The 23,906-nt window shown below is 49.6% G+C and overlaps 1 protein-coding gene across 3 annotated transcripts in view; it reads right to left on the reverse strand.

Moving 5' to 3' along the window:
* Positions 1 to 249: 249 nt before the first annotated feature.
* Positions 250 to 23,906, reverse strand: part of SSBP3 (single stranded DNA binding protein 3) — a 55,732-nt gene continuing 32,075 nt past the window's right edge. Inside the window, exons 5-18 of one of the 3 annotated variants that reach the window (XM_053984570.1) lie at positions 18,568 to 18,657; positions 10,683 to 10,763; positions 9,821 to 9,880; positions 7,891 to 7,957; positions 7,707 to 7,783; positions 4,766 to 4,830; positions 4,618 to 4,666; positions 4,385 to 4,420; positions 4,144 to 4,198; positions 3,659 to 3,729; positions 2,857 to 2,935; positions 2,630 to 2,658; positions 2,322 to 2,423; positions 250 to 1,766 (exon numbers count right to left, since the gene is read on the reverse strand). In XM_053984570.1, the coding sequence (XP_053840545.1) occupies positions 1,737 to 1,766; positions 2,322 to 2,423; positions 2,630 to 2,658; positions 2,857 to 2,935; positions 3,659 to 3,729; positions 4,144 to 4,198; positions 4,385 to 4,420; positions 4,618 to 4,666; positions 4,766 to 4,830; positions 7,707 to 7,783; positions 7,891 to 7,957; positions 9,821 to 9,880; positions 10,683 to 10,763; positions 18,568 to 18,657 (891 nt within the window). In that variant the 3' untranslated portion in view covers positions 250 to 1,736. The remainder of the gene's footprint in view (positions 1,767 to 2,321; positions 2,424 to 2,629; positions 2,659 to 2,856; positions 2,936 to 3,658; positions 3,730 to 4,143; positions 4,199 to 4,384; positions 4,421 to 4,617; positions 4,667 to 4,765; positions 4,831 to 7,706; positions 7,784 to 7,890; positions 7,958 to 9,820; positions 9,881 to 10,682; positions 10,764 to 18,567; positions 18,658 to 23,906) is intronic. The other 2 variants (XM_053984571.1, XM_053984572.1) reach the window with 2 other exon arrangements.

Below are 23,906 nucleotides of genomic sequence, written 5' to 3' on the forward strand. Positions count from 1 at the left end.
ATTGGAAAATATTAACCTGACTGTAACTATGAGACTGACACCCTCAGACCCCCCATCCCACCCGCCCTTCCCTCCCTCCTGACTTTCTACAGGTAAAGCAGAATGAAAATGCCTAGGAAAAAAAAGGCAAACATAAAAAAAATATTATTCGTATTACACACTAAAAAAAAAAAAATTGTCATCTCATGTCTTGCAGTCAGAATAATAAAAACAAGCCAAATGTCCCCCAAAAACATTTCAATGAAGGGGTGCGGAAAAAAGACATCCCTTTAATAAAACATTATCAACAAATATCGTACACAAACTACAATGTATAATAATTATTTTTTTTTCCCTCTCGGTAATTTTCGAACCAGACTACAAGGTAAGAAAAAACACTGAAACAAGATACAATGCTTTCAATAATCCGCACAAAGGTCAAATCCAAGGGAGAGAATATTTTACAGAATATGATATACATGGAGCAGAAATGGGAGCTGGAGAAAAACCAAGACCAAACTACAGGGTAGTGTCATGTACAGAGATCCCAACCCGCCGCCTTGGCTCGTCCCTTCCTCTCCCACCAGAAGGAAGGGCCTTCGATGCTTGCCATTAATTTTTATTTTCTTATTACAGAGCGAGCCTACAGAATAGCAAGGTTACATTTTAACAACAAGAATTCCTTAAAAAATATCTCCATCCAGTTCCAAATCATAGATAAGTGAAATCCTGACAAGAGCACATCTCTAAAGAAAAGAAACCCCCCCACAAAATACCCCCAAAAGCAAATAAAACCCCCAGAAAATCCCAAAGTTAGCTGGAGATCACAGTTTCAAAGTCCCAGGTCAGATTAACCTCTTTTTTTTTTTTTTTTTTTTTTGGTGGATTTAAAAAAAATTATTAAAAAAAAATCTATTTTTGCAGTGAACCAGCTGAAGGATTCTGGGGAAGGGAGGGAGAAGAGATTTCTTCTTGTACTCAGAGGAGGGGGAAAGACTAACACAGTGCATGCCACAGTCACAGAGAGCAAGATCACGATTCATTCGAGGATGTGATCCTAGAAGGGGTCACCTGCGTTAACAAGTTTATAACGAGGTGGTGGAGTCTCTTCCCCAAAGCAGATCTTGTTAACTGGAGGAGGAAGCGTTGTGCTGCAAACGAACAAAAAAAAAAAAAAAAAACAAAACCAAAAAAAACAACAACCCCAAAAAATACACGGGAAAAAAACCCCCAAAACCAAAAAAAACCCCAAAAAAAGGGAAAAAAAAAAAGAAAAACAGGCCTTCTGAACGAAAACCACCATTGTAAACTGTCCAGTTTATTTAAAAAAATGACTACAACAGAGACAACATGATTTCATATCTAGACTAGCTTCCTGGTGTCGCACGGCACAAACATACAACAGGTTCGGTTTCTGTCTTTATTTAAAAGAACAAAGCAAAGAGATCGGAGTTGGGTGCTAGAGGCTTCCGTTTGTTTCCAAAAAGAAGTGTCATGTACATATATAAACCCTTCTGCACAAAGAAGGGTCTTGTCATGTCTTGAAATATTTTAAGTTTTGTCCTTCATGTTTTATGGAATAAAAAGTTCAGCCTTTTTATTGCATGAAACTAAACCTGGGGTTTTGGCCCCCGCCACGCGTGTCCCTGCCCATACACCTAGCTTCTTCTTCTTCTTCTTCTTCTTGCATAATTCGTTGAGATCCTCCGAACGGCAGCTGACTCTCTTGATCCTGGAGAGGAGGAGGGGGAGGGAAATCACACACTCATCGTCATGCTGGGGGAATACTGCAAGAGAGACAGAGCCACGGTGAGAAACCAGGCGGGTCAGAGCCCCGGACATCGAAGAGAGGGATGCAAAAGGAGGCTGATGATGACTACACAGCAACCTAATTGGATCTAATAAACCAGGAAGAGAGGAGATGCTGGAGACTCCAATTTTTCAGGGCCTAATCTGCGCTGTAACTTGCTTTTCCAGGAAGAAAATCAGCAGAACAGTATGGGGTGAGATGCAATTTGAAACAAATAATTAACATGCACGTGTGTATATGCTGCTAATAGAGGGAGAACAGGAGGGATGTCTGCAGCCACCCACAGAGCCTCAAATGGGCCAGGACAGCACAGGCACCTCTGCACCGGCTCCTCTCCACCTCACCTGTGCACTCCATCCCACCACAGACCCCAAACTTCCACCCACTGTCTTATTTCCTTCCTGCCCTCTTTTCTGTCCTGCAGCAGCTCCCACACGGCACAACCCAAGCCCACACTGTGCCAAGCCCACCCATCCCAGTGCTGGGACACCTCGGGGACTGTCCCCCCATCCCCAGGCAGGCACTCACTCACATTGTCATTTTGGAAGGAATGGAGAAAGTTGCCTCCCAGCTCCCCGTCGTCTCTTGGAGTGCCCGGGGGATTGCTAATGCCACTTATGTTGTTTGGAGAATTCTGTGGGAGATGGGAGGGGAGGTGGTGAGCAGGTCCCCAGAGCCCCCCGAAATGCCACAGGGGCAGGACAATGCCATGGGGCGGGGCACAGCCCTGCCCACCCCAGTCACGTTCCCCGTGTCCCCATCCACCAGGGTCACAGCAGCACCCCAGTGCTGCGGGAAGGGGAGAGCCCAGACACCCACCCTGCAACCAACCCCACTTACTTTTGGAAGTCCATCTATGTCTCCTGACCCTGCAGAGAGGGGAGAGAAAGGAGAAGAGCCTTACTGGGCCTGCAGCCAAGGCCCTGTGGCTCCCACAGCCCCGCTGACTTCCACCCAAAGGCTCTGCTTTGAGCACTGGTGTGAACTGGGGGCTGATCCCAAGATGGGAACAGGTACTGGGATGCTCTGCCAGTGTCCCCAGGGAATGAAGGACCATCAAGGCTCACCTAACGATCCGTTCATGTGATGGGGCTCCATCCCGCCCATGCCGCCCATGGGGCCGTCAGAGCCGGGGCCCATCGGGAACTGCGGAAGAAAAAGGTGACAAAACCAAAATCAGCCACAGAACAACCCCAAGCAGCTGCCACGGTGGTTCCTGAGGACTGTCCCTGCCCCAGCCATGCCTCTGCAGCAGGGCAAGGAGGGAGGTACTGCAGAATCACTGAATTGTTGAGGTTGCAAAAGTCCTTTGAGATCACCAAGTCCAACAGTCAATGCAGCACCCCCACTAAACCATACCCTGAAGTGCCAGATCCACATATTTCTTGGACAATTCCAGGGATGGTGACTCCACCACTGCCCTGGGCAGCACATTCCAATGCTTGGCAACCCCTCTGATGAAAAAAAAAATTCTGAATATCCAATCTAAACATTCCCTGGCGCAATCTGAGGCTGCATCACCTCCCGAGTCTGTGGGGCTCATGGTCCTCTGGGTTCACCTATAAAATTTGGCTGAAGGGCCGACCCAGAGCTGCAGCACAGCATTCCAACCAGCATTCCACAGGATTTAAGGTTGCCCATATCCCACAAAACCCAGCACCTTGGCCGGAGCAGCAGGACCGCTGCTCTCTTAATAAGCATAAAAAATTAACAAAGTCGCCCAAGAGTTAATCGCTTTTTGATGGTTTGTTTTATTTCTGTTTTGTAACAAATGGCTGAAATCAATTAAACTGCTTTACTCTCAACTGATGAAGTTAATTATGATTTGTTATGGTATCTGATATGTAAATTATTAGAAAGCAGACTTACATTCGATCGACTGCCTGCGGGCGGTACTGGATTAATCATTGTGTAGATGTTGTCACTTGAATTTGTTGAATCTGTGAAACATTGAAGCCCAGTAAGTCGGGTGATTAATTCATTTCTTAATTAAAACAAACTCATGCCACTTGAACTCATTCTTTTGTATTTTATCACCCAAAATTCCCTCTAACTACCACCATTTTCTGGCTAATTTGTATTTAATGAAGATCCACAAAGTTTTTAATCACAGAAATTCAACTGTGAAAAATAATTTAACTCCTGGCTGGAAAGGGTGGGGAGGTAATTCCTCACCTTCCTGAGCCCCACAGCATCCAAAACCACAGGGGGATGTAGGAACATCCCCAAATGCAATCCCAAAGTCAAGAAGCCCATGCCACTCACTTCCCAGAAAGCCAAAAGCCACAAAAATTGGTCATTACCAACAGGGCAGGGATAGCCCTGGAGAGAGAGGGGTCTCAGAGGGCTCGTACCTGCAGGACTGGGCATGATGGGTGTCCCTGGAGGGCCACCGCCGCCGGGCGGACCCTGCAGAAACAAAGTTGGTGTCAGATGTGTAAATACGAGCATTGCCCACCTTTCCAAGTTTTCAAACTCCTCCCCCAACTCCCAACCCCCAAACACAGGCCCAGTGCCACCTCCCATGGCACTGACTCCCCCCAAACCACATGAACTCCTGACGAAAGGACAGACAGCAGGGGCAGGAGGACTCACCACGTATGTACCAGGCGATGAAGAAGAGTATGGGATCTGTAGGGACAAGAGAGACAGGTTCAGCCATGGGCTGGATCCCATCAGGGCACAGCTAAAACCCCCAGAGCCCCTTCAGCCTGGCCAGATTAGGAGTCCCAGCAGCCTAAGCAAGAGGCTCCTCTCATTAGCAGGGCCCAGCTAATGGGGAATGATCCCATTTGCAGGACACTTCCCAACCAACCCAAGATACTCACTGAGTTAGCACTGCTGGGGTTCGGCCACGGTCGACCGGCGCCCGGCCCCCTGGGGACAAAATTAAACAGGGGAAAAAATAAATGTTGTGTTTTTCTGCAGACAGTCCCGAGTCAGTGGTGAAACCTCCCTGTGTGGGGATTGCCTTACATGTTAATTCCAGGCATGCCAGGACCTAGGGAGTTGGGTGGAGGTCTCATGCCGCTGCCGTAGTTCTGCAACGATAACCAAGGGTCAGTCTACCGTAACGGGAAGGGACACCAGAGAGACAAGAGAAAGGGGAAAACAAGCCAATAAACAAACAAAAAACAAGCGGTTCTGTGTGCAAAAATGAGCTTTAAAAAAAAAAATTAATGACGATGAACATAAGAGGCAATTGTGTTTATTAAAAAAAAAAACCAAAAAAACAGGCAGCTGAATATGGACGGGAGCCAGGCTGAGCCCCAAAGTTCCCCCTTCCTGCTCTCTGTGGAGGGAAAACATCCCCCTCCCAGCTCCACAAGACAATTCTGTTCACAGCCCCCAGCGCCAGCAACAGCCTTTTGGATTCTTCCCTTTGTGCAGGAGAAAACAGGGGCAGGAGGAGGAGAAAAAGCACCACTTGGAAGGTTCCTGCTGCAGTGTCAGGATGTGGAAAGGCTGCATGAGCTCCCCCAGAGATGGAGCGCTCCTTGCTCCCTGGATGACTGCTGGAGAAGGGAATACCAAGCCAGGCTTGTTTTTCTGTTGCTCCCCATCCCTCTGCTCCATCCCCCGGAGCGGATCTGCAGCTGCGGGGAGCGGGTGAGGGCAGGCAGCCCCCTGGGCCCCCTCTCCTGCCTTATTCCTCCCGGGCTTAGCCTCCAGCTGGGACTGGGAGCCTCAGATCTGCATCCCTCATCTCCTAAAACCAGCTCTAGTACAAAGCCAAGCCCAAGGCAGTGGAGGAAGAGGAATCCCCCGAATGCTGCGCTCCATTTGGTCTGTGCTTTGCTCCGTGTGCCCTCCAGGCGACGTGCAGCCAGATTTAGGTCGCGTTGCCACTCTTCCCCTCCCACCTCCCTCTCTTCTGTAATGCATCTTTTTGGACTGTGTTTCTGCCATTTAAAGAAAAAACTGCTACAGCAGGAGGAGGGGTGGCTGGCCACTTCCTACACCACAGCCCCTTGGAGTGCTCCAAACTGGATTTTAAGTACAGTACTTTAGCGTTGTCAATTTTTACCTGAATTTACAGTGCACCAGTGCATGGTGCACTGCTGAGGGCATCACCAAAGTTTGTTTTGAAGAGGCAGAAAAGGGTTTTCCCCAAACAAATTACCAGCAAGTCCTTAATTGATAGAAATTTCAGCCATTTACACTGAATAGCAGCATCAAGCCCCTTGTTTAAAAAAAAAAAAAAAAAAAAAAAAAGGCTCAGCATTTTTAATTGGAGCTGAAAGGCTGGAAAACGAAGCCAGCTGAAAGATGCTCAGGGAGGGTGAGGAGGGAACGCAGCTGTGCCGAGCGACCTGGGCAAGGCACCACCAAAACCCAGAGAGCTACAAACCCTCTTCATATTGGTGCTGGCAAACCCTGTCCTGGCTTCTGCAGAGCTACCACTGGGACTCAAAAGGGAAAAAGGCAGCGGCAATCAGCTGAAAGGGATGATTCATCACTGCTGTGTAATAAGGAGCTGCTGTCAGGACTCCAGGATGTCCTGGCTAGATGTTCTGAAGCCCTCTGGAATAGTTTGAGAAGTATTTAGGAAGGTCCCAATGCAAACCTTAAAGGAAAACAAGCCCTGGGCACACAAGGTGTGAGGGGCTGCTGGGTCTGGGTCGTTATTTTTGGTGGCTGCCTGCGCAGGCGCCGATTCCTGGACGGCTGCAGGGAGGCAGCGCCTGCGGGTGCCAGATTGGGAAGCCCAGCGCTTCTCCAGGGAAAGGCTGCCTCTTAAAAAACCTCTCCCTAATGTACATACACAGGGAGTGGTGGAGTCAAAAATAAAGCTCTGAACATTTCACAACTCCTGCCGGCTCCCAGAGCCGCCGCCATCCCACGCGGCGCTCAGCGCGCGCTCGCCGCTTCCAAGTTTTGCGGCGAGCTCTGGAAGTGGGAAGCAGCCTCCCCCGGGCAAGCCGCCGCCGCTCGCCTTGGCGCAGGCCACGCTTGCAAATGCCTTTGTTTTTTTTGGTTTTTTTCTTTTTTTTTTTTTTTTTTCTTTTTGGGTGTGATCCTCCAGGAAAGGAGGATTTCAAGCACAGCAGCAGCGCTATGGGAGGGCTTGCCTGTGAAACGATGCTCGTGCAGGTTTTTTGTCCCCTGCCCTAGGATGGATCCGGGTGCCGGTGGCCGAGCACCCCCGAGCAGCATCCTCAGGTTGGTGCCAAAGACATGACACAACTCCCTCTTTACACAACGTTCACTTATCTCAACAGTCTCCAGGGGAAAAACAAAACAAAACTCCAGCGCACCCGCTCATCTCCTGACAGACTCTGATCCTCGCGCTACAAACTCCACGTAGGCGACGATGCAGAGAGGATAAACCTCCAACCAAAATATGGTAATCTGGTTTTGAAGTCTCGTAGAAGGAACAAACAGGAGTGAGTCAACAACGAGCCACTCCATAAAGTGAATCAACGAAACGACAGCATATATTAACCCAGATCTGCTTAATTTCAAGTTTACTCCCCTTTCCTGAAATAGAGAGCTCAAGCAGGCAGCAGGAAGGGCAGGTGGAGGGGAACCTCGCAGGGGAAAGCCTTATTCCCTTTGCTAAAGGGATCTTTGCCATTTCTTTTTATTTATTAATTTCAAATGCAAGCCTCCTTTCCCTTTCCTGCAGTTAGGGTTGCAACTGTTTCCCAGGCAGGCAGTGTAATGCACTCAAAGGCTGCTCCGGCATGGAGCTAAGTGCCATCCCCTCTGACAGAAGGGCAGGAGGGAGGCTGTAATACCCTTAATGAGCTCTGAGGACCTCACTCCTGTTAAAAGGAGGGATTTCCAGATGCAAGACTAATGTAAAACACATTAACACTAATGGGGGGCCAGGGCGTGGGGGGAACTCCCAGCCCTCTGAGCCCCAGGAGGTTGTTCCCATGGTTTGTAGGATGTGCTTTGGCACCGGGCTTACCTGCGGACCGGGACCCATGGGGCCCATCCCTCGCGGAGGATTCATCCTTTGCATGGGGCCGCCCATGTTAGGGTGCCCTGTTGGGAGGGAAGCAGGGGTGTTACACAGCACCACAGCCACTCTGGGTCCCGAATTAACAGCTAATTAAGGACATCAGCGCTTGACCCTCCTCTGCTGGGTTTACCTTGCTGTCGCGTGGGATCCATCGAATTGGGCAGCAATGGCTGTGTACCGGGAACAGCACCCGGGGGCTGTGAAAGCAAGGGGGCAAGATTAAAAAAGTAAATCCTGCATCCCCCTGCATCCCCCATCCCACTGCTACAGCCTCCAGGTCTTTGCCTCCCTCATCCTTCTGCAAACCCTCTCTAAACCCCAAACAAGGTGTTTCCCCCTCCCCCTGGGCCAAATGCTGCTGTATTTTAGGAAAGCAGGGAAAACCTCAGGGGGCTGAGCAGGGCAGCGGTGTCAAATCCAGCAGGGAAAGGTGAGGAGCAGCATGGCACCCTGGTGACACACAGCACCAGGGCTAAACCAGGCAGTGATTCACTGGCTGTGCTGGGGAGACGCTCCATGCGCAGCAGAGCAAGGCCCCCTCCCCAAACTCACATTCCACTCGGGCAATGCTGCTATTTAAGCTTCAAAGGCTACTCCAAACAGATAAAGGGGAAGAAAAATGCAGATATTGTCTGCCTGAGGGAAGCAAACTGTAAACAGCTTTGCTACGCTGGATGCCAACACGGAGGATTCCCGTGCTGGAGCACAGCACAGGCCCTGGGTGCACACGGCTGTGCCGAGGCAGAATCAGCCCAATCCCAAGATTTTTGCAGGCTGGAAGCAGGAGGAAGATAAACCAGGAGGGTTGCAGGGGTGGATATTTACACTTCTGCTGCCTGACCTTCCTGCCTGCCTATTTATTCCTCTTGTCCCTCAGGATGTGACCATAACCTCGCTGAGCTCTGCCTAGGTACAAACATGTGTTTTTTATGTGGTGTTTGAGGGGAAAAAAATGAAATCCTTCTAATTAACTTTACCCACTCCTGGACACTTGATCCTGCTGTGGGAACAGCCTCCTCAAACCAGTTCCCCCTGCCTCTCCTGCCTGCCCAGATCACTGTGCTCAACTGCAGCAGAGCTTGGGATGAGTCAAGAACCACTGCAGGATGGGGTCCTGTTAAAACTGACCCATGAGGAGGTGCAGCGAATTAATACCTCGTTAGATCATCAGTGCCCTGGGTGCAAGGCTCTTCCAGCCATGGGGGTCCTCCATTAGCCCCTTCTGGGTTTTTCTCAGCTACATCTCAGCTGTCTCAGCACCAGTTAGCAAACTCCAAAGATTCAAGTCTCAAACCCAGCCAGCACAAACCCAGAGCAAGCTGGTACATCCTACTTCCTGACTATCCTGCTCTTTCTGCTAATTAGACCTACAGAAGAATCACACTGACAGCCAAAAAACAAGCTCCCTAGATAATTTTTGAACAGACATCTTTGCTACTCAAAGGAATTACAGTTTTCCTTTAATTTCCCTTACAAATAACCTCTGGCTTGGCCATTACCCTATGGATCTGCATGGCATCATTGGCAAGGAGATGAATTCCTAACCAAAGGCCACGCATGCGTCCAGGCAGGGCGTGGGGTAGAAGCCTCCGTCCGCAAGGCCAGAAACAAACTGCCCTTGTATAAGCTGGGATAAGAGGATAAATCCAACCCAAAAAATTCAGCAGTGACCTGCCCCGCTTGACCCCGCCGCTGATCTAAACGCTCGGTCAAGCCAGCAGCAGGATTATCTCCATCACTTTAATTTTCTGCGCTTGCAGGGAAAATCCAGCCAGGCAGCGAGCATGCAGCGTGGCACAGCCCTGCTGGGAACACCACGGCTGGAAAGCAGCACATTCCCCACTGCTGTTTCCACCCTGGATAGGCCCAAACCTCAAAGTAAAATTAAACCATCACTGTTAAGTGACACCTGATGATCCGGCACCAGGAAAAAGGAGGGTGACCAAGGAGGTGATGCTTGCCACCCAAACCCAAGGAGTGTCTGCAGGACGCCTGGCCCTCACCCCCCTTCCCAAATAACAGCTATCCCTAGGAAATCCAGAACCCCGGGAGCGCAGTACCTGGTTGCCCATCCTGATGGGGGGCCGGGGACCTCCGGCGTAGCGCGGCGACATGAACGGCTGCGGGGACACAAAAGGGGGTCAGGGCTGAGGCCTGGGGAGGCAGCACACTCCCCACGCACGCTGGTTAGCCTGTACACACTGCTTTTTTTTTTTTTTTTTTTTCTTTTTTTTTCTGGAGACATCCTTTTTAAAAAAGTTATGTTTCAAAAGGGAAAAAAAAAAAAAGAGAAAGGTGTCTGGAGTCCATTTTCTAGACATTTTCTCTGTAGGTTTATTGTTTGAGAGCGTGTTTGGCATCGGCAATACTAGGTGAGGCTGTTAAAATTAGTGCATGGGAAACCCTGAGTGTTAGATAATGTTCAAGTTTAATATATAGAGATATATTAAAAAAAAGTGGCAAATAAGCACATACAGACACGCACACACAAAAAACCCCAGTGCTAAGTACTGAAAAAAAAAAAAAAGAAGAAAGGCTTAACGTTACTTCTTTTTACAACTGCTGCTACTAACAGAAGCTTAAAAATCCACATCAAGTTAAATTTCTCAGGCTACCTTGGGAAGGTAAAACAGTCTGATACCCACGATTGACTTCTCAGTCCATTGACAACTGCATATCCAAAAAACACCAAAAAAAAAAAAAAAAAAAAAAAAAAAGAAAAAAAGAGAGAAAGAAAAAAAAAAAAAAAAGAAAAAAAAAAAGGGAAAAAACCCAACATTTTGCTTCGGAGCTGGGGTGCCCGGGGGGATGCTCCCCGGGGAGTGGGTACCCGCTGCCCAGCATTGCTTACAGAGGGGGAAAAAAGGAGTAAATCGAGCGCACGTCCCGGTTCACAGCCCTACCCATCACTAGTGTCTTTACCTGACTGTGGGGTCCCATCATGCTGTTAGGATTGTGGGGTGGAGGCTGTGCGTGTGGCGAGGGCTGTGACCCAGGCGGTCCCTGTGAGGTCAGACAGTAGAAGGAGGTTATAGATTAGCACATGAAAGCGCAGAAAGAGCTAAAAAAAGGATTCACAGGTGGACCTGTTCAGTCGGGGAGTCAGTTCTCCCGGTTTTAAATAATTTTTTTTCCTTTTTTTTTTTTTTTTTTTTAATTGATTTTCTATTCATTTGTAGCTGAACAATGAGTAATGATATATGCGGAAAAAAATATATATTCAAAATCAGAACATCTGTCAAAATACAGTGGCCACATTGAGAGTAAACAGTCCAGTGGTTCAACCAAGTCTGCAATGATAAACACACAGGGAAACACTTTGCAGGGGCGTGCAACGAGGGAAAAAAAATATGCAGGAGAGGACCAGAGAGGTTGGGGGAAATAGAAAAACTACCCCCAAACCAAAAAAAAAGAAAAAAAAAAGAAAAAAAATTTAAAAAAAAATTTAAAAAAATTAAAAAAAAAAAAAAATTAAATTTAAAATAAATTTTTTAAAAAATTATTTTTTTCCTCTCTCATCCCAAAGGTTGGAAACACCTCTGGGTTTGTGTTTTGACCGTGGTTCACTGGAGGTGCTGGAGCGCGCGCGGAGGACGAGGAGCACGTCCCAGCTCATGCTTGGGCAGCGTTTGGCCGGCACAACCGGGGCTGCACCGCCACGCTGAAGGGATGCAACATCCTTCCTCGAGGTGGATTCCCTAAGGATGCGAGTAAAATGGCTTGCGAGCAAAGAAAGGATGTCTAGGGGAAAAAAGGAGAGATTAGTTGGTGCAGGTTTAAGACTGCAATGCAGCAGTCGCTGACATTTTGGGCTTGAACACCCACTTTAATTTTTTTTTTTTTTTTTTAAATTTCCCTTAAAAGCACAAAATGAAAATTTGCTTGGAAAAACCGTGAGCTCGGTGCAAGAAATATACCGGTGCGTGTTAACGTGAGGAAAAGGAAAAAAAGGAAAAAAAAAAAAAAAAAAAAAAAAAAAAAGTATTTTTTGAGTCAAAGGAGGTGTAATTGGTAGAGAAAGCACAGGAGCTCTGTCAGTAGGTGATGGGAAGCGACGGCAGGCTCCAGGACCGGCGCCGGAGCAGATGTTCTCTACCTGCCTCGTTACTAATTTCAACAAGTGTTCGCCTTCTAGCTGCTGCCAGCAATGGCATGGTTTGTTACCATGAGCAATTTTCTTAATTAACAGACATTAATTAGCCATTTAGCAATTTTGCAAGCATTTGTTTAGCAGCTTTCCTAAACATGAATACCACTGTGATAATGGTACTGATTAGAGGGTCCCCTAATTAACAGTACAGGGAAGGAAAATTGAAATCACATAAATTAAAAAGGGAGGGGAAGTTAATGAAGGCAGGACATATTTGCACCTGCAAATCTTTTGTACAGCGGAAACTTGAGTGCAATGTAAATAAAGTGAGAGGGTGGGTTTTTTCTTCTTTTTTTTTTTTTTTTTTTTTTTTTTTAAATTTTTTTTTTTTTTTAATTTGAATGGTTCAGTGGCGAGATGGAGCCAAGCAGACTTAAACCAACAGCCTCCTGCCAGCTTCTCTGCTCCAGCCGCTGGAATCCCACCACTTACACCACCATTTATTTTCCAGGTGCCAAAAGGAACCAGCCCCTGCCCTTAGTTCCTGGCCAACCTCATATGGACGAGGTCACAGCACCTCAAGACAACCCTCCCCACTGCCTTCTCCATCCATGTCCCACCAGAGCGGAGAAGACAAACCTCTGAGGTCCAACTGCAGCATCAACCTCCTTTAGCAGAAGTCCTCTCCAGGCATGGAAGTTGACTTATTTTTGCTTCTGAGTTGCTAACTCTGTCTGTGAACGCAAAGTGCAGCAGGGGCAGCAGACACCTCCCACCATCCCCCAGTAAGGTCTGGACACCCCCAAAGCCCTTCCTACACATCTCAGCTGCAAGAATTGGGGTAGGGAAGATCAGAAGAGGTGAATGAGTGATGAAACCAAGTGGAAGGTAAAAACCAGGGCTGGTAGAGGCCAAACCTCAAGCCCCATCAATGCAAGAGCCAGTGTCCTCCACAATGCCTGCCTTGTGCTGCAGGAGGGGGTCATTGCTGTCCAGGTACTGATGTCCTTCCCTCAATATCCCGCAGCAGGTGAGGGTGTGGGCTGAACAGGTACCAAACACACGCGGGACACGGCCACCTGAAGGCACCCTGGCTGGGCCTGAAGGTGATGCTTGGAGTCTGCATTTAGAGCCGGAGAGCAGACACTCTTTGATTATTGGAGAAAAAGCATCTATGAGACACTGCAGCACTTCCACCAGAGAAAAATCCCCTGGGGCAGCTGGACCCAGAGAGCATCCGTTGTTTGTGCTGCTGAGTGCATCCTCTGGAGCGTGCTCCTGCCCTGACACCAAGGCTGCTCCCGGGATGCTCCAGGCTCGGCGCCGCAGCATCCTTGCCTTGCATTATCCCATGTGGTACCGTTCCCAGAGGACACTTCTGGATAAGGTGACGCCCAGCTTGTGCAAACATTTGGCAGTCAGGGAGGAGCTGAAAGCAGCTTTTTCTAATATTCCTGTTTTTCTTGCTTTTTCTGTGCAGCAGCATCCAAAATGTTCGCTCCAAGCTGCCACCACCGCAGCCCCCTGGGCAGGGCTGCCCTGCTCTGTCAGAAAGAAGTCCCTCTGGATACTGTTATCTCCATAAATACTTGCAGATGTTTCAGGGCTGGGACCCGTGTTGGGCCGGGAACGCCTGCTGGAGTGGTTGGCTTTTTGCACGGGATTGCCTCGCTGCAGAGGGAGCAGCAGATGATCCCGATGGATCACGGCAGTTGAGACAAGTGTTTTGCAGAGATGACATGTGGGCTCCAACCAACAGAACATCCCTTTTTTCTTAAAAAAGTGTGTGTTTAGCAGTTAATAACTACTCCTGTTAAAGGAGGGGGCTGAACACATGCTGTCCTGCTTCCTCCACATCCCTCCATCCAGCCCTGGAGTCGCATCCCTGCGGCACAGCTCCTTGACACGCCATGCTGGGTGAGCAGGACCTGCTCTGCAGTTGTTTCACTCTCATCTCCAGACCAGCACTCTCCCCAGCCACAGAAACCCCATCATCTCTCAAGTTTTTCCTTTTTCTCCTCAAACTGGACGCTCTTTGTGTGGGGTTATTCTTCATCTTCCTGTAGCTGCCTCAGAAAACCCCCAAAAAAGCACCCCAACAGCTAAAATGGTGTTAGAGGAAACTGTTTCCAACAGCTCTTGGTGCCCCAACCTCCACTCTGCTTCATTTCTTTCTCCCCTCTAAACTCCAGGGACTTTAAAAGCCCAACCTGGCCCGCCGGACAGCCAAAGTTTGCTGCCACAGCTGCTTCCTTCAGGGAGCTTCCAGGAGATCAGGTTATTTCCACTCTGTCTTTCATGAGCTCGACTCCTCAAACTTCTTGTAAAATATTAAAGATGGAAAATGGCACGAGCGATCATAGCTCTGTGTGTGTCAATTTATGTTTCCAGCGTAATTCACCACAAATGGATCATGTTTTATGGGCTACATACTTTCAGCTAATGGGGGAGTTTTGCTATTTAAAAACATTTTCAAGCACCTCTGGGGGTGGCAGAACAAGGCAGGATGGTATGAGAAGGCAAAGCATCACTGCCACGAGACACTGATGGTTTCGAGTTAGCAATAGGAAGGCATCTTGTGTTTAAAATACCTGCCCCTGCCTGCCAGTTTTGAGTTTAGAAAATACTAAAATAAATTAGATGGATATTAATTAAAGCCATGCCTGGGTTTATTGGAGAGGAGATTTATTTCTACTGAAGGAGAAAGATGTTTTGCAAGTTGACAAGGAAAAAAAGAGCTATCTCTGAAGGAGCCTTTAGGAGAGATGTTCCAGTTGCCTTCAAAGACAAAGACCCCGGTTGACTTCTAGCACGTGGTGCTGGGTGAGAACCTTCCCGAGACAGGGCAAAGTGAGGCCAGGAGAGGTTAGACAAGGCAAGGCAAGGCAAAGCAAGGCAAGGCAAAGCCAGGCAAGGTTAGGCAAGGCAAGGCAAGGCAAGGCAGCAAGGCGAGGCGAGGCGAGGCGGGCCAAATTCCCCCCGCAGACAGCGAAAGGCAGTCGTGGGCAGGAGCTCTGCCTCGCCTGCAGCTGGGGCTCCCAACTGCAGAAGCCTGGTTTTAAGGAATATGTTTAACACAAGCTCTTCAGGAAACAAACCCGTGTCAGCCAGAGCCAAGAACAGTCACCTCCATCTGGCTGGAGCACCCGAGAGAAAGTTGACTGCAAATCCCACCATATGCTCCAGACGCTCGGTACAAAAGCCTCGGGCATCCTACTAAACTTCCAGAAAAAAACTTTCTCTGATGCTTGCTTTTCCTTTCCTCCTAGCTTGTAGGCTACCTTCCCTCAAACCCTGCCTGTTGCAGGCTAGTACCAAGTTCTACCCCGTGATTTTGGGAAGAGCAGCCTGGTTTTATGGCTCTTGTGCTGCTTCACTGGAACTGGCTGGCCAGAGCTGGTGGCACCCGCCGAGCAGTGGGAAATCCCACCGAGACATCAGGACAGCAGGGGGAAAATGGTGGCATCCAAGGAGGGAGCAGGACAACATGGACCCCTTCCTATTGTCCCTGGCTTCACCATCCTCACCCCACGGGCGACCTCACCCAAAGGGGGAGGTCTCCAGGACGCGGGGAGGAGAGCTGGGGAGGGCAGGGGATGTGGTGGGGGGAGCCCCCCGGGCTCTGGAGCCCCCGTCCTCCCCAGCTCTCGAGGTCTGTCTGCATTAGGGGGCAGTGTGGGAACACGGAGCAGCCGGCGCTTTGTTTTGGTGCATCTCGGCGCCGAGCCGCTGATGCATAGCTAACGCAGCGCCGACATTGATTTATGGTCAACTTTCCATTTCATCAGCGCGGGGTACGGGGCGGCGCGGGGACTCTGCGCTGGGGACAGCAGGCATGGCTGGGGGGGGGGGGGGGCTGCTGCTGACTCGGCCCCCCGTTTGTTTAGTGGTATAAAGGTGTGGTATTAATTGCTTTCAATTTTTGTTTTCCTTCCTGTATTTCCCTGGCATCCCCCCATCCCTCTTGCGAGGGATCTGCACCCCAGCATCAATCCAGCTTTCAAAACAAAAGCAGGAACGCCTCTGATGACCTTTAGGACGATGAGCAGAGGGTTTGTTTGCTCATCTCAACGGGACAAAGAGAGAGATTTAAATAAAAGCATCTACCCATGCTGGCCGTCAACCCAGCCAACCTTTTGTCAGGAGCACAGCCGAGGCTGTGCCGCTGGCTGGCACCATGAAATGCCCCAGCAACCCAAGAGCGCCATGGGCCTCTCCTTTCCCATCATTTTGGGAGATTCTGCAGGCTGCACTTCTCTTGGCCCCTAACCTGAAGAGCACTGCAGCCTGGAGTCCTCCTTGCTTCTCCCTTTCCTGGAGCACTCCTTCTCCTCCAAGCTCACTCACATGTGTTCGGGCTACAGAATCCCAGAAATGGTCCATATCATTTTTTCCCTATGCCTGCAGTGGACGTCCTCACATGCAGGGCTGGGGGGGTTTGTGCACCCCCAGGGTGGCAGTGCAGAGTTTCTGCTACCTGAGCTTTGCTGGTGACTCACTCCTCAGCTCCCTGTGTGACTCCCCACCATGCCTGGACATGATCAGGCTCTCTAAATCCTCTCAAAAACTATCTGCCCATGCCTGCTGCCCTTGGGGATATCCCTTGCAGGTCCCTGGTGCAGAAGAGCAAGGTGCTGAAAACCCCTGAGCCCTCTCCTGGCATGAGGATGGCACTGGCTGAGGTGGCACCACCTCACTCCCAGGGCTGGCATACCAAGGGTTGGGGAGAAGTCCTTTCTATCTTCTGTGACCTTTTTGGTTTTGCCCTCTGATTTTAGGCATTTTAATCTCCTACAGTTAGGAAATTACCCCCAAGCTGTGACTGGCTCAACACTGAGCCTCCAGCCCATCTCTGCAAGAGCTGCTCTCCAGCATCTCCTGAAGCTGGAATGAGCTCCAGCACCCGCAATAAATCAGACAGGCTTTCATGGAGGCAATGTTCAGACTGTGTTAAAAGGTGGGATTTTTCTTCTGCTTTCCATCCCAAGGGCTGGGAGGAGAAACCAGATGTTGGAGGGCTTTCAGGAAAGGCAAGCTCTTCAGATGTCACATGTGAGCCATATGCACCAGCACTCATCCTCTCTTCCCTCTGGCAGTGCTGGGGATGGGCAGCATAACCTGTCCTGGTGTTATTACATTGTCTGGGATTTCAGGATCCACTCCTGCTTCTGAGCCACCCCATTCCCCAGTGGCTCCTGGGCCAGCTGCATGGGAGGCAGGGAGCTAAGATGGGTTGTTTGCTCCTGAATCAGACCTTCAGTGCAAAAGTGCTACAGGAGGGCAGAAAGGAAAGAAGGGGGGACAGCTTGGAGGCTGTCAACGGGAAGAGTCAAGACGGCAGCATGAACAGTAAAAGTCTGGAGAGATGTGACTCCTCTTCCTCACCTTTCCCACTCTGGGAAAGCCAACCCATACTCTCGATGCCTTGCCCTAAATTCATGCCAGTTTTGCAGCCCTCGCAGCTCGGCGTGAAGCAGAAGCCCCAAAGGACAGTCAGCTTCACCGCGGGGCGAGATCAGGACGTTTTGGAGACACATTTGTTGGAAGCAGCAGCTTGGCACTCGGATTGCTGGCAGCAGCTATGACCTGCGAGATTGCATCTCCCCCGTTGGCTTCACCCCCTGCCACCAAGCGCTGCTACAGGATCCGCCTGTTTTAGGGTTCCCGATCAATATCGGATATTCTTACTTTGTCAGAAGCATGTTCAGGAAATGGGATCTCTCCTTCTCTCTCAAAAAAAAGACGGGACCCTCCTTCCCCCTTCCCACACAAATGCAATCGCCGATATCGGGCTCAGATATCGCCACAATAAATCACAAGCTCCTTATCGAGCTCGCCTGTCTACTGCCCGAGAAGTTCTCCCATATACAAATCACAAGCTCAGATTAAAAAAAGCCCAGCTTGCCAAAACAAATATTCCTTTCAACTCTTATCCCATTTTTTACACGAACAAGTGTTTCATCCTCAAGCAGGAGGATTTTAAAGCACCAAAAGCTTATGTTGCTGCAAACCAGTGCAGCTCAATCTGGGCGAAGAGATTCCTGAGAAAAACCCCCAAGGTTCAAGGTTTGAAAACTCCTTTTCTTTGTGCTTGGTGATATCCTCTCTGTCAGCGTCACTCCGAACACGTTACCCCCCTCCTCTGTCAGAGCTTGTTGTGGGATAAGGAAGGAGCGAGGGGACTTTGGGGACTTTGCAGGGTATTTGCTTACAAGGTGCCTCCACGGCATTCGGGGATTTGGCTGGAGCCCACTCCTGCCTGCAGCCGCAGCCAGGGTTTGTTAATGCATTCAGTGATTGCATTTGGAAAAAATCAAGTGGTTAACCAGAGGAGGGGGAAAAAGTTTCAGGAATCAAAATCCAGAATGTTTTCAATTACACACGTCTGTTAGGACTGGAGAACAAATACAATCCCAACCCAAACACAAACCAAGCAGTTTGGAAAAAAAACATTGGTTGTAAATACACAGTAACCTCTTCGAGCAAAAAAGGAATTTGCTTTAAGGCCACAAAAGATAGAAAGCAAATGTGGAAGGACAGCAGAACACAAGTTATTCCTAGACAGGTCAGCTGTGCAGGCATGCTGCTTCCCTAGCATCCTCTTGGGGAAAAAAAAAACAAAACAAAACAAAACACAGGCACGACAGCGCTGACACCCAGAGCGAAAGCAAACACGTGCGCGGTGTGGAGGGAGCACCGGGAGGAGCCGCAGCCTACCTGGAAGAACCCGGGCGGGATGGGGCCCCCGGGCATCCCGTCATTCGGGGGAATGTTTCCAAGCACGGGACTCGGGGCAGCAGCTGCGCTCTGCGGGGAACAAAAGCAGGGCAAACATGGTCAGAGTTATGACAAAAGCACGTTAAAAATGCCACATCCCACTGAGCGGATCGGCCTTGTATCTCCGGAGCCCTGAGCATCTTCCCCCGTGCAGGAACCGGCGGAGGATGCTCGCAGCTGGAGGGACACCGGCCTCTGTGACTCACCCACGGAGGAGATGGCCACACAGAACCTGGACATGATTCTGGGGTTTGTTTATTCATCTACCCAGGCACTGAGTCTTGTTAATCCACCAAGGAGCCACATCCAACGAGTAATTTTAGGCAGAAGCTGTTTGAAAGCTTTAAAATGCTTCTCTCCCCACCTCCCCACCATGTTCGCTGGTTTAGCCCTGTCCTTTGAAAATTATGTTTCCCTGACTTCACCAACATGCCAAGGCTTTATTATTCATTTCCAAATTCATTGTATTCCATCTGTGGAGTCACATTCCCCCTCGTGCCTCCCTAGAATGAGCCACCAGCACAGCTCCAGGCCCAAAAAGAGAGACAGGGACAGACATGGGACACCCCACTCACTCCTGTCAGCACCCCTATTTGCATTTATTCACTTCTGGGAAAGCACCAGTGTGATGGGAAGCTCTTACTCTGAAGGAAAAGGTAAGAAAAAGATCTTTCTCTAAAAGCCACTGCTGGTGACACATCCCTGTGAGATTAGGAGCAGTACCTAAGTGTCCAAGTGCTCCCCAGCTTGCCCAACACCAAGTGACCCCCATTCCAGTTATAGGGCAGTTATAAAGGCACCTCAGTGGTGTTAATTGGATTTGGATTGCTGAACTACTCCCTCCACCAATTTTTATGATGGCCGTACCCACCTAAAACCATAGTGGAAAAAACTTCCACAGAGGAAATCCCATGAACAGATGGGGTACATGTGAGCCTGCTCAGGCTTGGTTTCACCCAACAAACCCCAGGTCCCAACAGCAGCCGAGCCAGCCCTGGCTCTCGACCGCATCCGATGCAGCAACAACCACAAGATGTGAGCAGAGGGGGAAGCCAGGCTGTCAGGGCAGCCTGGAAAATTAAGGATTACTACTAAGGACTAAAGATTGCCAAGATAGGATCCCCATGTTTGGTCGGCAATCCTGCTATTCCTGACCAGAAAGCCTTGCAGAGGCAGGGGAGCACCAGACTAATCATTGCCTTGTGCCTTCCCAGGGCATCCCCTGTGCCCCTCACCACGCTCTCCAGCAGGAGCTGGTGTGCAGGATGTGGGATGAAGGCCAGGACCATGCCAGATGAGTGGTTGGTTTTCCCACCCCAGTATCTCAAAGCTGCAAGTGTCACAGACAGCAGTGGAGGCTGATTCCCCAATGAGAGCCTCCCTTCATGACATAAACAATTCCCCTGAGGCTACAGGGTCCTGCACCCCCAGGCACACCCCATGCCACGCTCCCTCCCATGCCCCTGAACAAGGCATCCTGAACAGCCTTCCCTCCATCAGCAGCAAAGGCCAGATCTGAGTGTTTTTACAGTTAATAAAAAAAAAAAGTCCTGGCAGGAAAAATAACCCTGCCCATTCCAGGCTCTTTTTATACATCAGACGGCAGCAAAAATAGATGGGAGAGGGAGTGAACCCACTTCTCCCCCTCCCTCCATCCCCCCAAGTGGGTCAGCTATAAAAGTAAAACCAAATCTTAATCCAAGGCCATGAACATATTGCAGTTTCTCTGCAAAGCAGATGACGGTTCTTAATGCAAAAATATATAAGACTGAGCCCCAAACTGCAGCGAGCCCATTTGGAATTTCCTTTATTAAACCCTCTATCACGCAAAACGCTTCTCTCCCAAGGCGGCAAGCGCTGCAATAAAGCTGCCAAGGTGATATTTTATGGTTTCAAGAGATTTCCAGCACACTATAATCCTTTGCTTGGGGAATCTCCCAAAGCGAAATGGATCCCAAAGTGGTGGGGAGTGAGGAGGAACAACATGGATTTGAGGATCTGGGGGGAAAGGACACTGCTCTTCTCCTCCCCTCTGCAACAGGGAGCAGAGGAGCCAAAGAAAATCTTGAAGCAAATGCCCATTTTTCCACAAAACCACAGAGTATTTTTCCGTGTTAAACACCCTGAAACCTCACCTATGCCTTCGCAGCGTAAACGGGGATTTAAAGTTCCTCGCACATGTGGCGCTTGGCAGAACTTGGTAATTAAAAACCCACAAGTACCCTGAGCATATTGTAGGATGAGAGCCAAATTGGTCAGCCCTTGATGAATGATTTACAAGGCTGCGAAGTGACATTTTATTTCTTTTTTTATTCCCCTCCCCATCACCGCTGCTAAGGTAAACACTGAGGCACCTTTAGCCCTGGTGAAGCAATGGGAGCACAGCTGTGGCTGGAGCAGCTCTGTAAAACACTTGGGCATGCCAGAAATGAAAGGAAAACGGCAAAAACAGACAGAAGGAACAACTTTTCTAAACCTTAAGGGTGAGCACCCAAACCCTAAGGGTCAGCGCACAAACCCAAGGGCTTTCTAGCACCCATTTCCAGGACTTTTCTGGCCACACAGCTCCTCCCACATGATTTATTTTCAACATTTTGTCCCAGAAACTCTTTTTAGGGACTCTTGGTTGCAGTTTGCTTTCCAAAGCTCTTCCCTTAGGTGAACATCTAAAACCCATCGAAGCTCCCTGGTGAAGGTACAGACAATGTGCAGTTGCCATGGAAGATGGCAGAAAATAGGCATGGAACTGCTGTGCCACCACATCCAAGCTGGAGCTGAACCAGAAGCACATCAGCCACACGAAGGTCCCCATTGGCATGTGACACCCCGAATTTCCTTCCACTGAAACATGTGGAAACCACTGCCAGAAACGAGCCAGGACAATGCTGGCGTGCCAGCTCATTTGCCTTTTGTGAGATGGCAAATTTTCCCCACATTGGAAATCAATATATATGTGTTCCTGGGGCGCACATGTATAGCTATATACACAAACACACATATGTATTTTTAATTCCCTGCCACATACGTTGGTATTTTTCCTCTTTTTTTGGTGGAAGCCAGTGGAATGATGACAATCTGGATCACCGTGTTTCGCTTCCAAACCGAAGCTCTCAGTTAACACACCGGCCTGGTACGCCAGCAGATGCCGTCTAAGCCTTTAAATCGCACACTAATTGCACTAATTGAGCTAACAGTCTCTGTTTCGTCTCCCTACCCTGAGTCAACCAGCATCTTCTGGTACTGCTGTAGAGATCCAAGCTGTTGACTGTAGTGTTATTTTGTCAGCCATTAAACGATTCATCAGAGTCATTAATTGATTTATTACCGCTGCCTGCGAGTATAGCTTTGCAAATAAAGAAGGATGGAGGTCAGGAGGCAATGGAAATCGGACAAAACAGCACAGCCAGGAGCTGGGCACTTGAATTATCGATAGGAGCCCACTTGCGCAGGACCACTGGCATCAGGTTGTGGAGGGGGAAAAAAAGGGAAAAAAGGAAAAGATGTGCTGTCTGGCTGTGCTACAATGCTGGTTAGGGTCTTCAGCTACAATCTATGCAGGATGTAAAAGGGCTATTAAAACCATCTTGTTTTCTTAACCTAATCCTCCAGGAGAAACCAGGTTATTCTGCTGTATTAACTGTGCTGAAGAGCAGCAGGGAAGAAGCACTGGCCTGGCTGCCCCACACCGCTCCCCAGCCTCTGGCGCATCCCCACCAGCACTTCGGTGTCACCCAGATTTGCTTTCCCAGGCCGGCTGAGCCGGGAACACAACTCACCTCCGCTGTCCCACGGCCCTGGGAGGAGCTGCGGTCCAGTGCTTTTATTTATTTACTTTCTTTACTGCAGCGTTGAGGTCTTTGCTGGGCGTGAGGGTTTGCTGCGAGCAGGGTGCGGCGAGCCGTTTCCTGCCCCCCGCCCTGCCGCACGCTCGGCCCCAGAGCAGCCGTGAGGCACCGCCGAGGCCCCGCGAGGGTTTTGGGGGCTGAATTTAGAAACCAGAGCAGGTGGGTTGAAATTACCGTCGCTGCCAGAATGTGTCTGCTCCCAGCTCCCAGGCACCTGCCTAATAAAAGGCAGCACCCTATGAGAGAGGGCTTGGGAAGTCAAGGAGCTTTCTGCATGTGCTGTCCACACACGGGGCTGCTGCAAGGGATTCTTCCTCCTCATCCCCATTTGTGGACCTTGAAGAGCAGCCTAAAGGTGGGCTAAGGCACTAGAATTCTTCCTGCAAGGCTCTCAGTGTCATAATGGTGGCAGGGCACTAGCCAAGCTCACCACCCACCCAAACCTGCCATGTTTCACCAACACCAGCAGTGGTTCCTATTAACCATCTATGAAAAATGGGTTCCAACTGGTGGTAGTAACTCTGCTATTAAATGCAAGCTGGTGTCCCCACCACACACTCCAGGCGAGCAGCTTGCCCCAGCATCCCATGCTGGCTTTCACCAAACACTTATTTTAATAAAAATAACATGCCAAGAGTGGTAGGGAGCAGAGAGGATGCTCCACTCGTGGGAAGAACCACCAGCACTGGCTGTTTGGCCAGGCACAGCCCCCAGCAACCCAGCAGTGAGATGGGGAGAGCAAAAGTATCTTCATGGCACAGACCTAAAACCCAAACTAAGGATGGCTGGGTATTTCCTTTTTGAGCTTCAGCTGGTTTTGCCCGTGGACCAGAGAATTTTGGCTGATCTCACACCTTGCAGCCACTGTGGTAGCAGCACAAGACTTAAGGGCAGCTGCTTCTGGTAGGAGCACGCGAGGGTGCTCAGGACATGCTGGTGATCTGGTATCTATCTGTCTCCTTTGATTTTACTTTTTTGCCTAGAGCACAGGCTTTGGAGCCTAAAGAAGAAACCAGCGTGAGGGTCAGGACTTAAGCAGGCTGCGTAAACAGGTAATACAGAATTTAATTGGACTCCAGTTAAGCCTTTTCATCTCGTTAAAGCTGCCTTCATCTTATATAGCCAGGTTTTAAATTTAATAATAGAACCCTCCCACACCTCACAGTAACCCGATTAACGCCAGGGAGGACGACACGCCGACCGCTTCCTCTGGACCCAGCCCTCAGATCCTCTCCCCCACCAGTCCCCTCCACGGGTCGGTGCCAGGGCCTGTGTTGTATCAACGTGCACCAAAATAAATAGAACACCAGCCTGCTGCAGGTTCTGAGAGTGTGACTGCTGGCCCACGTGCCAGCAGCGGGCACCCACTGTGGCACCCACCTCAAAACCGTGGTGCCTGCGGAGCCTCTCAGATGGGCTCAGCATTTTTTGGGG

Source organism: Vidua macroura, chromosome 9, assembly GCF_024509145.1.
Source record: "Vidua macroura isolate BioBank_ID:100142 chromosome 9, ASM2450914v1, whole genome shotgun sequence".
Lineage (NCBI taxonomy): Eukaryota > Metazoa > Chordata > Aves > Passeriformes > Viduidae > Vidua > Vidua macroura.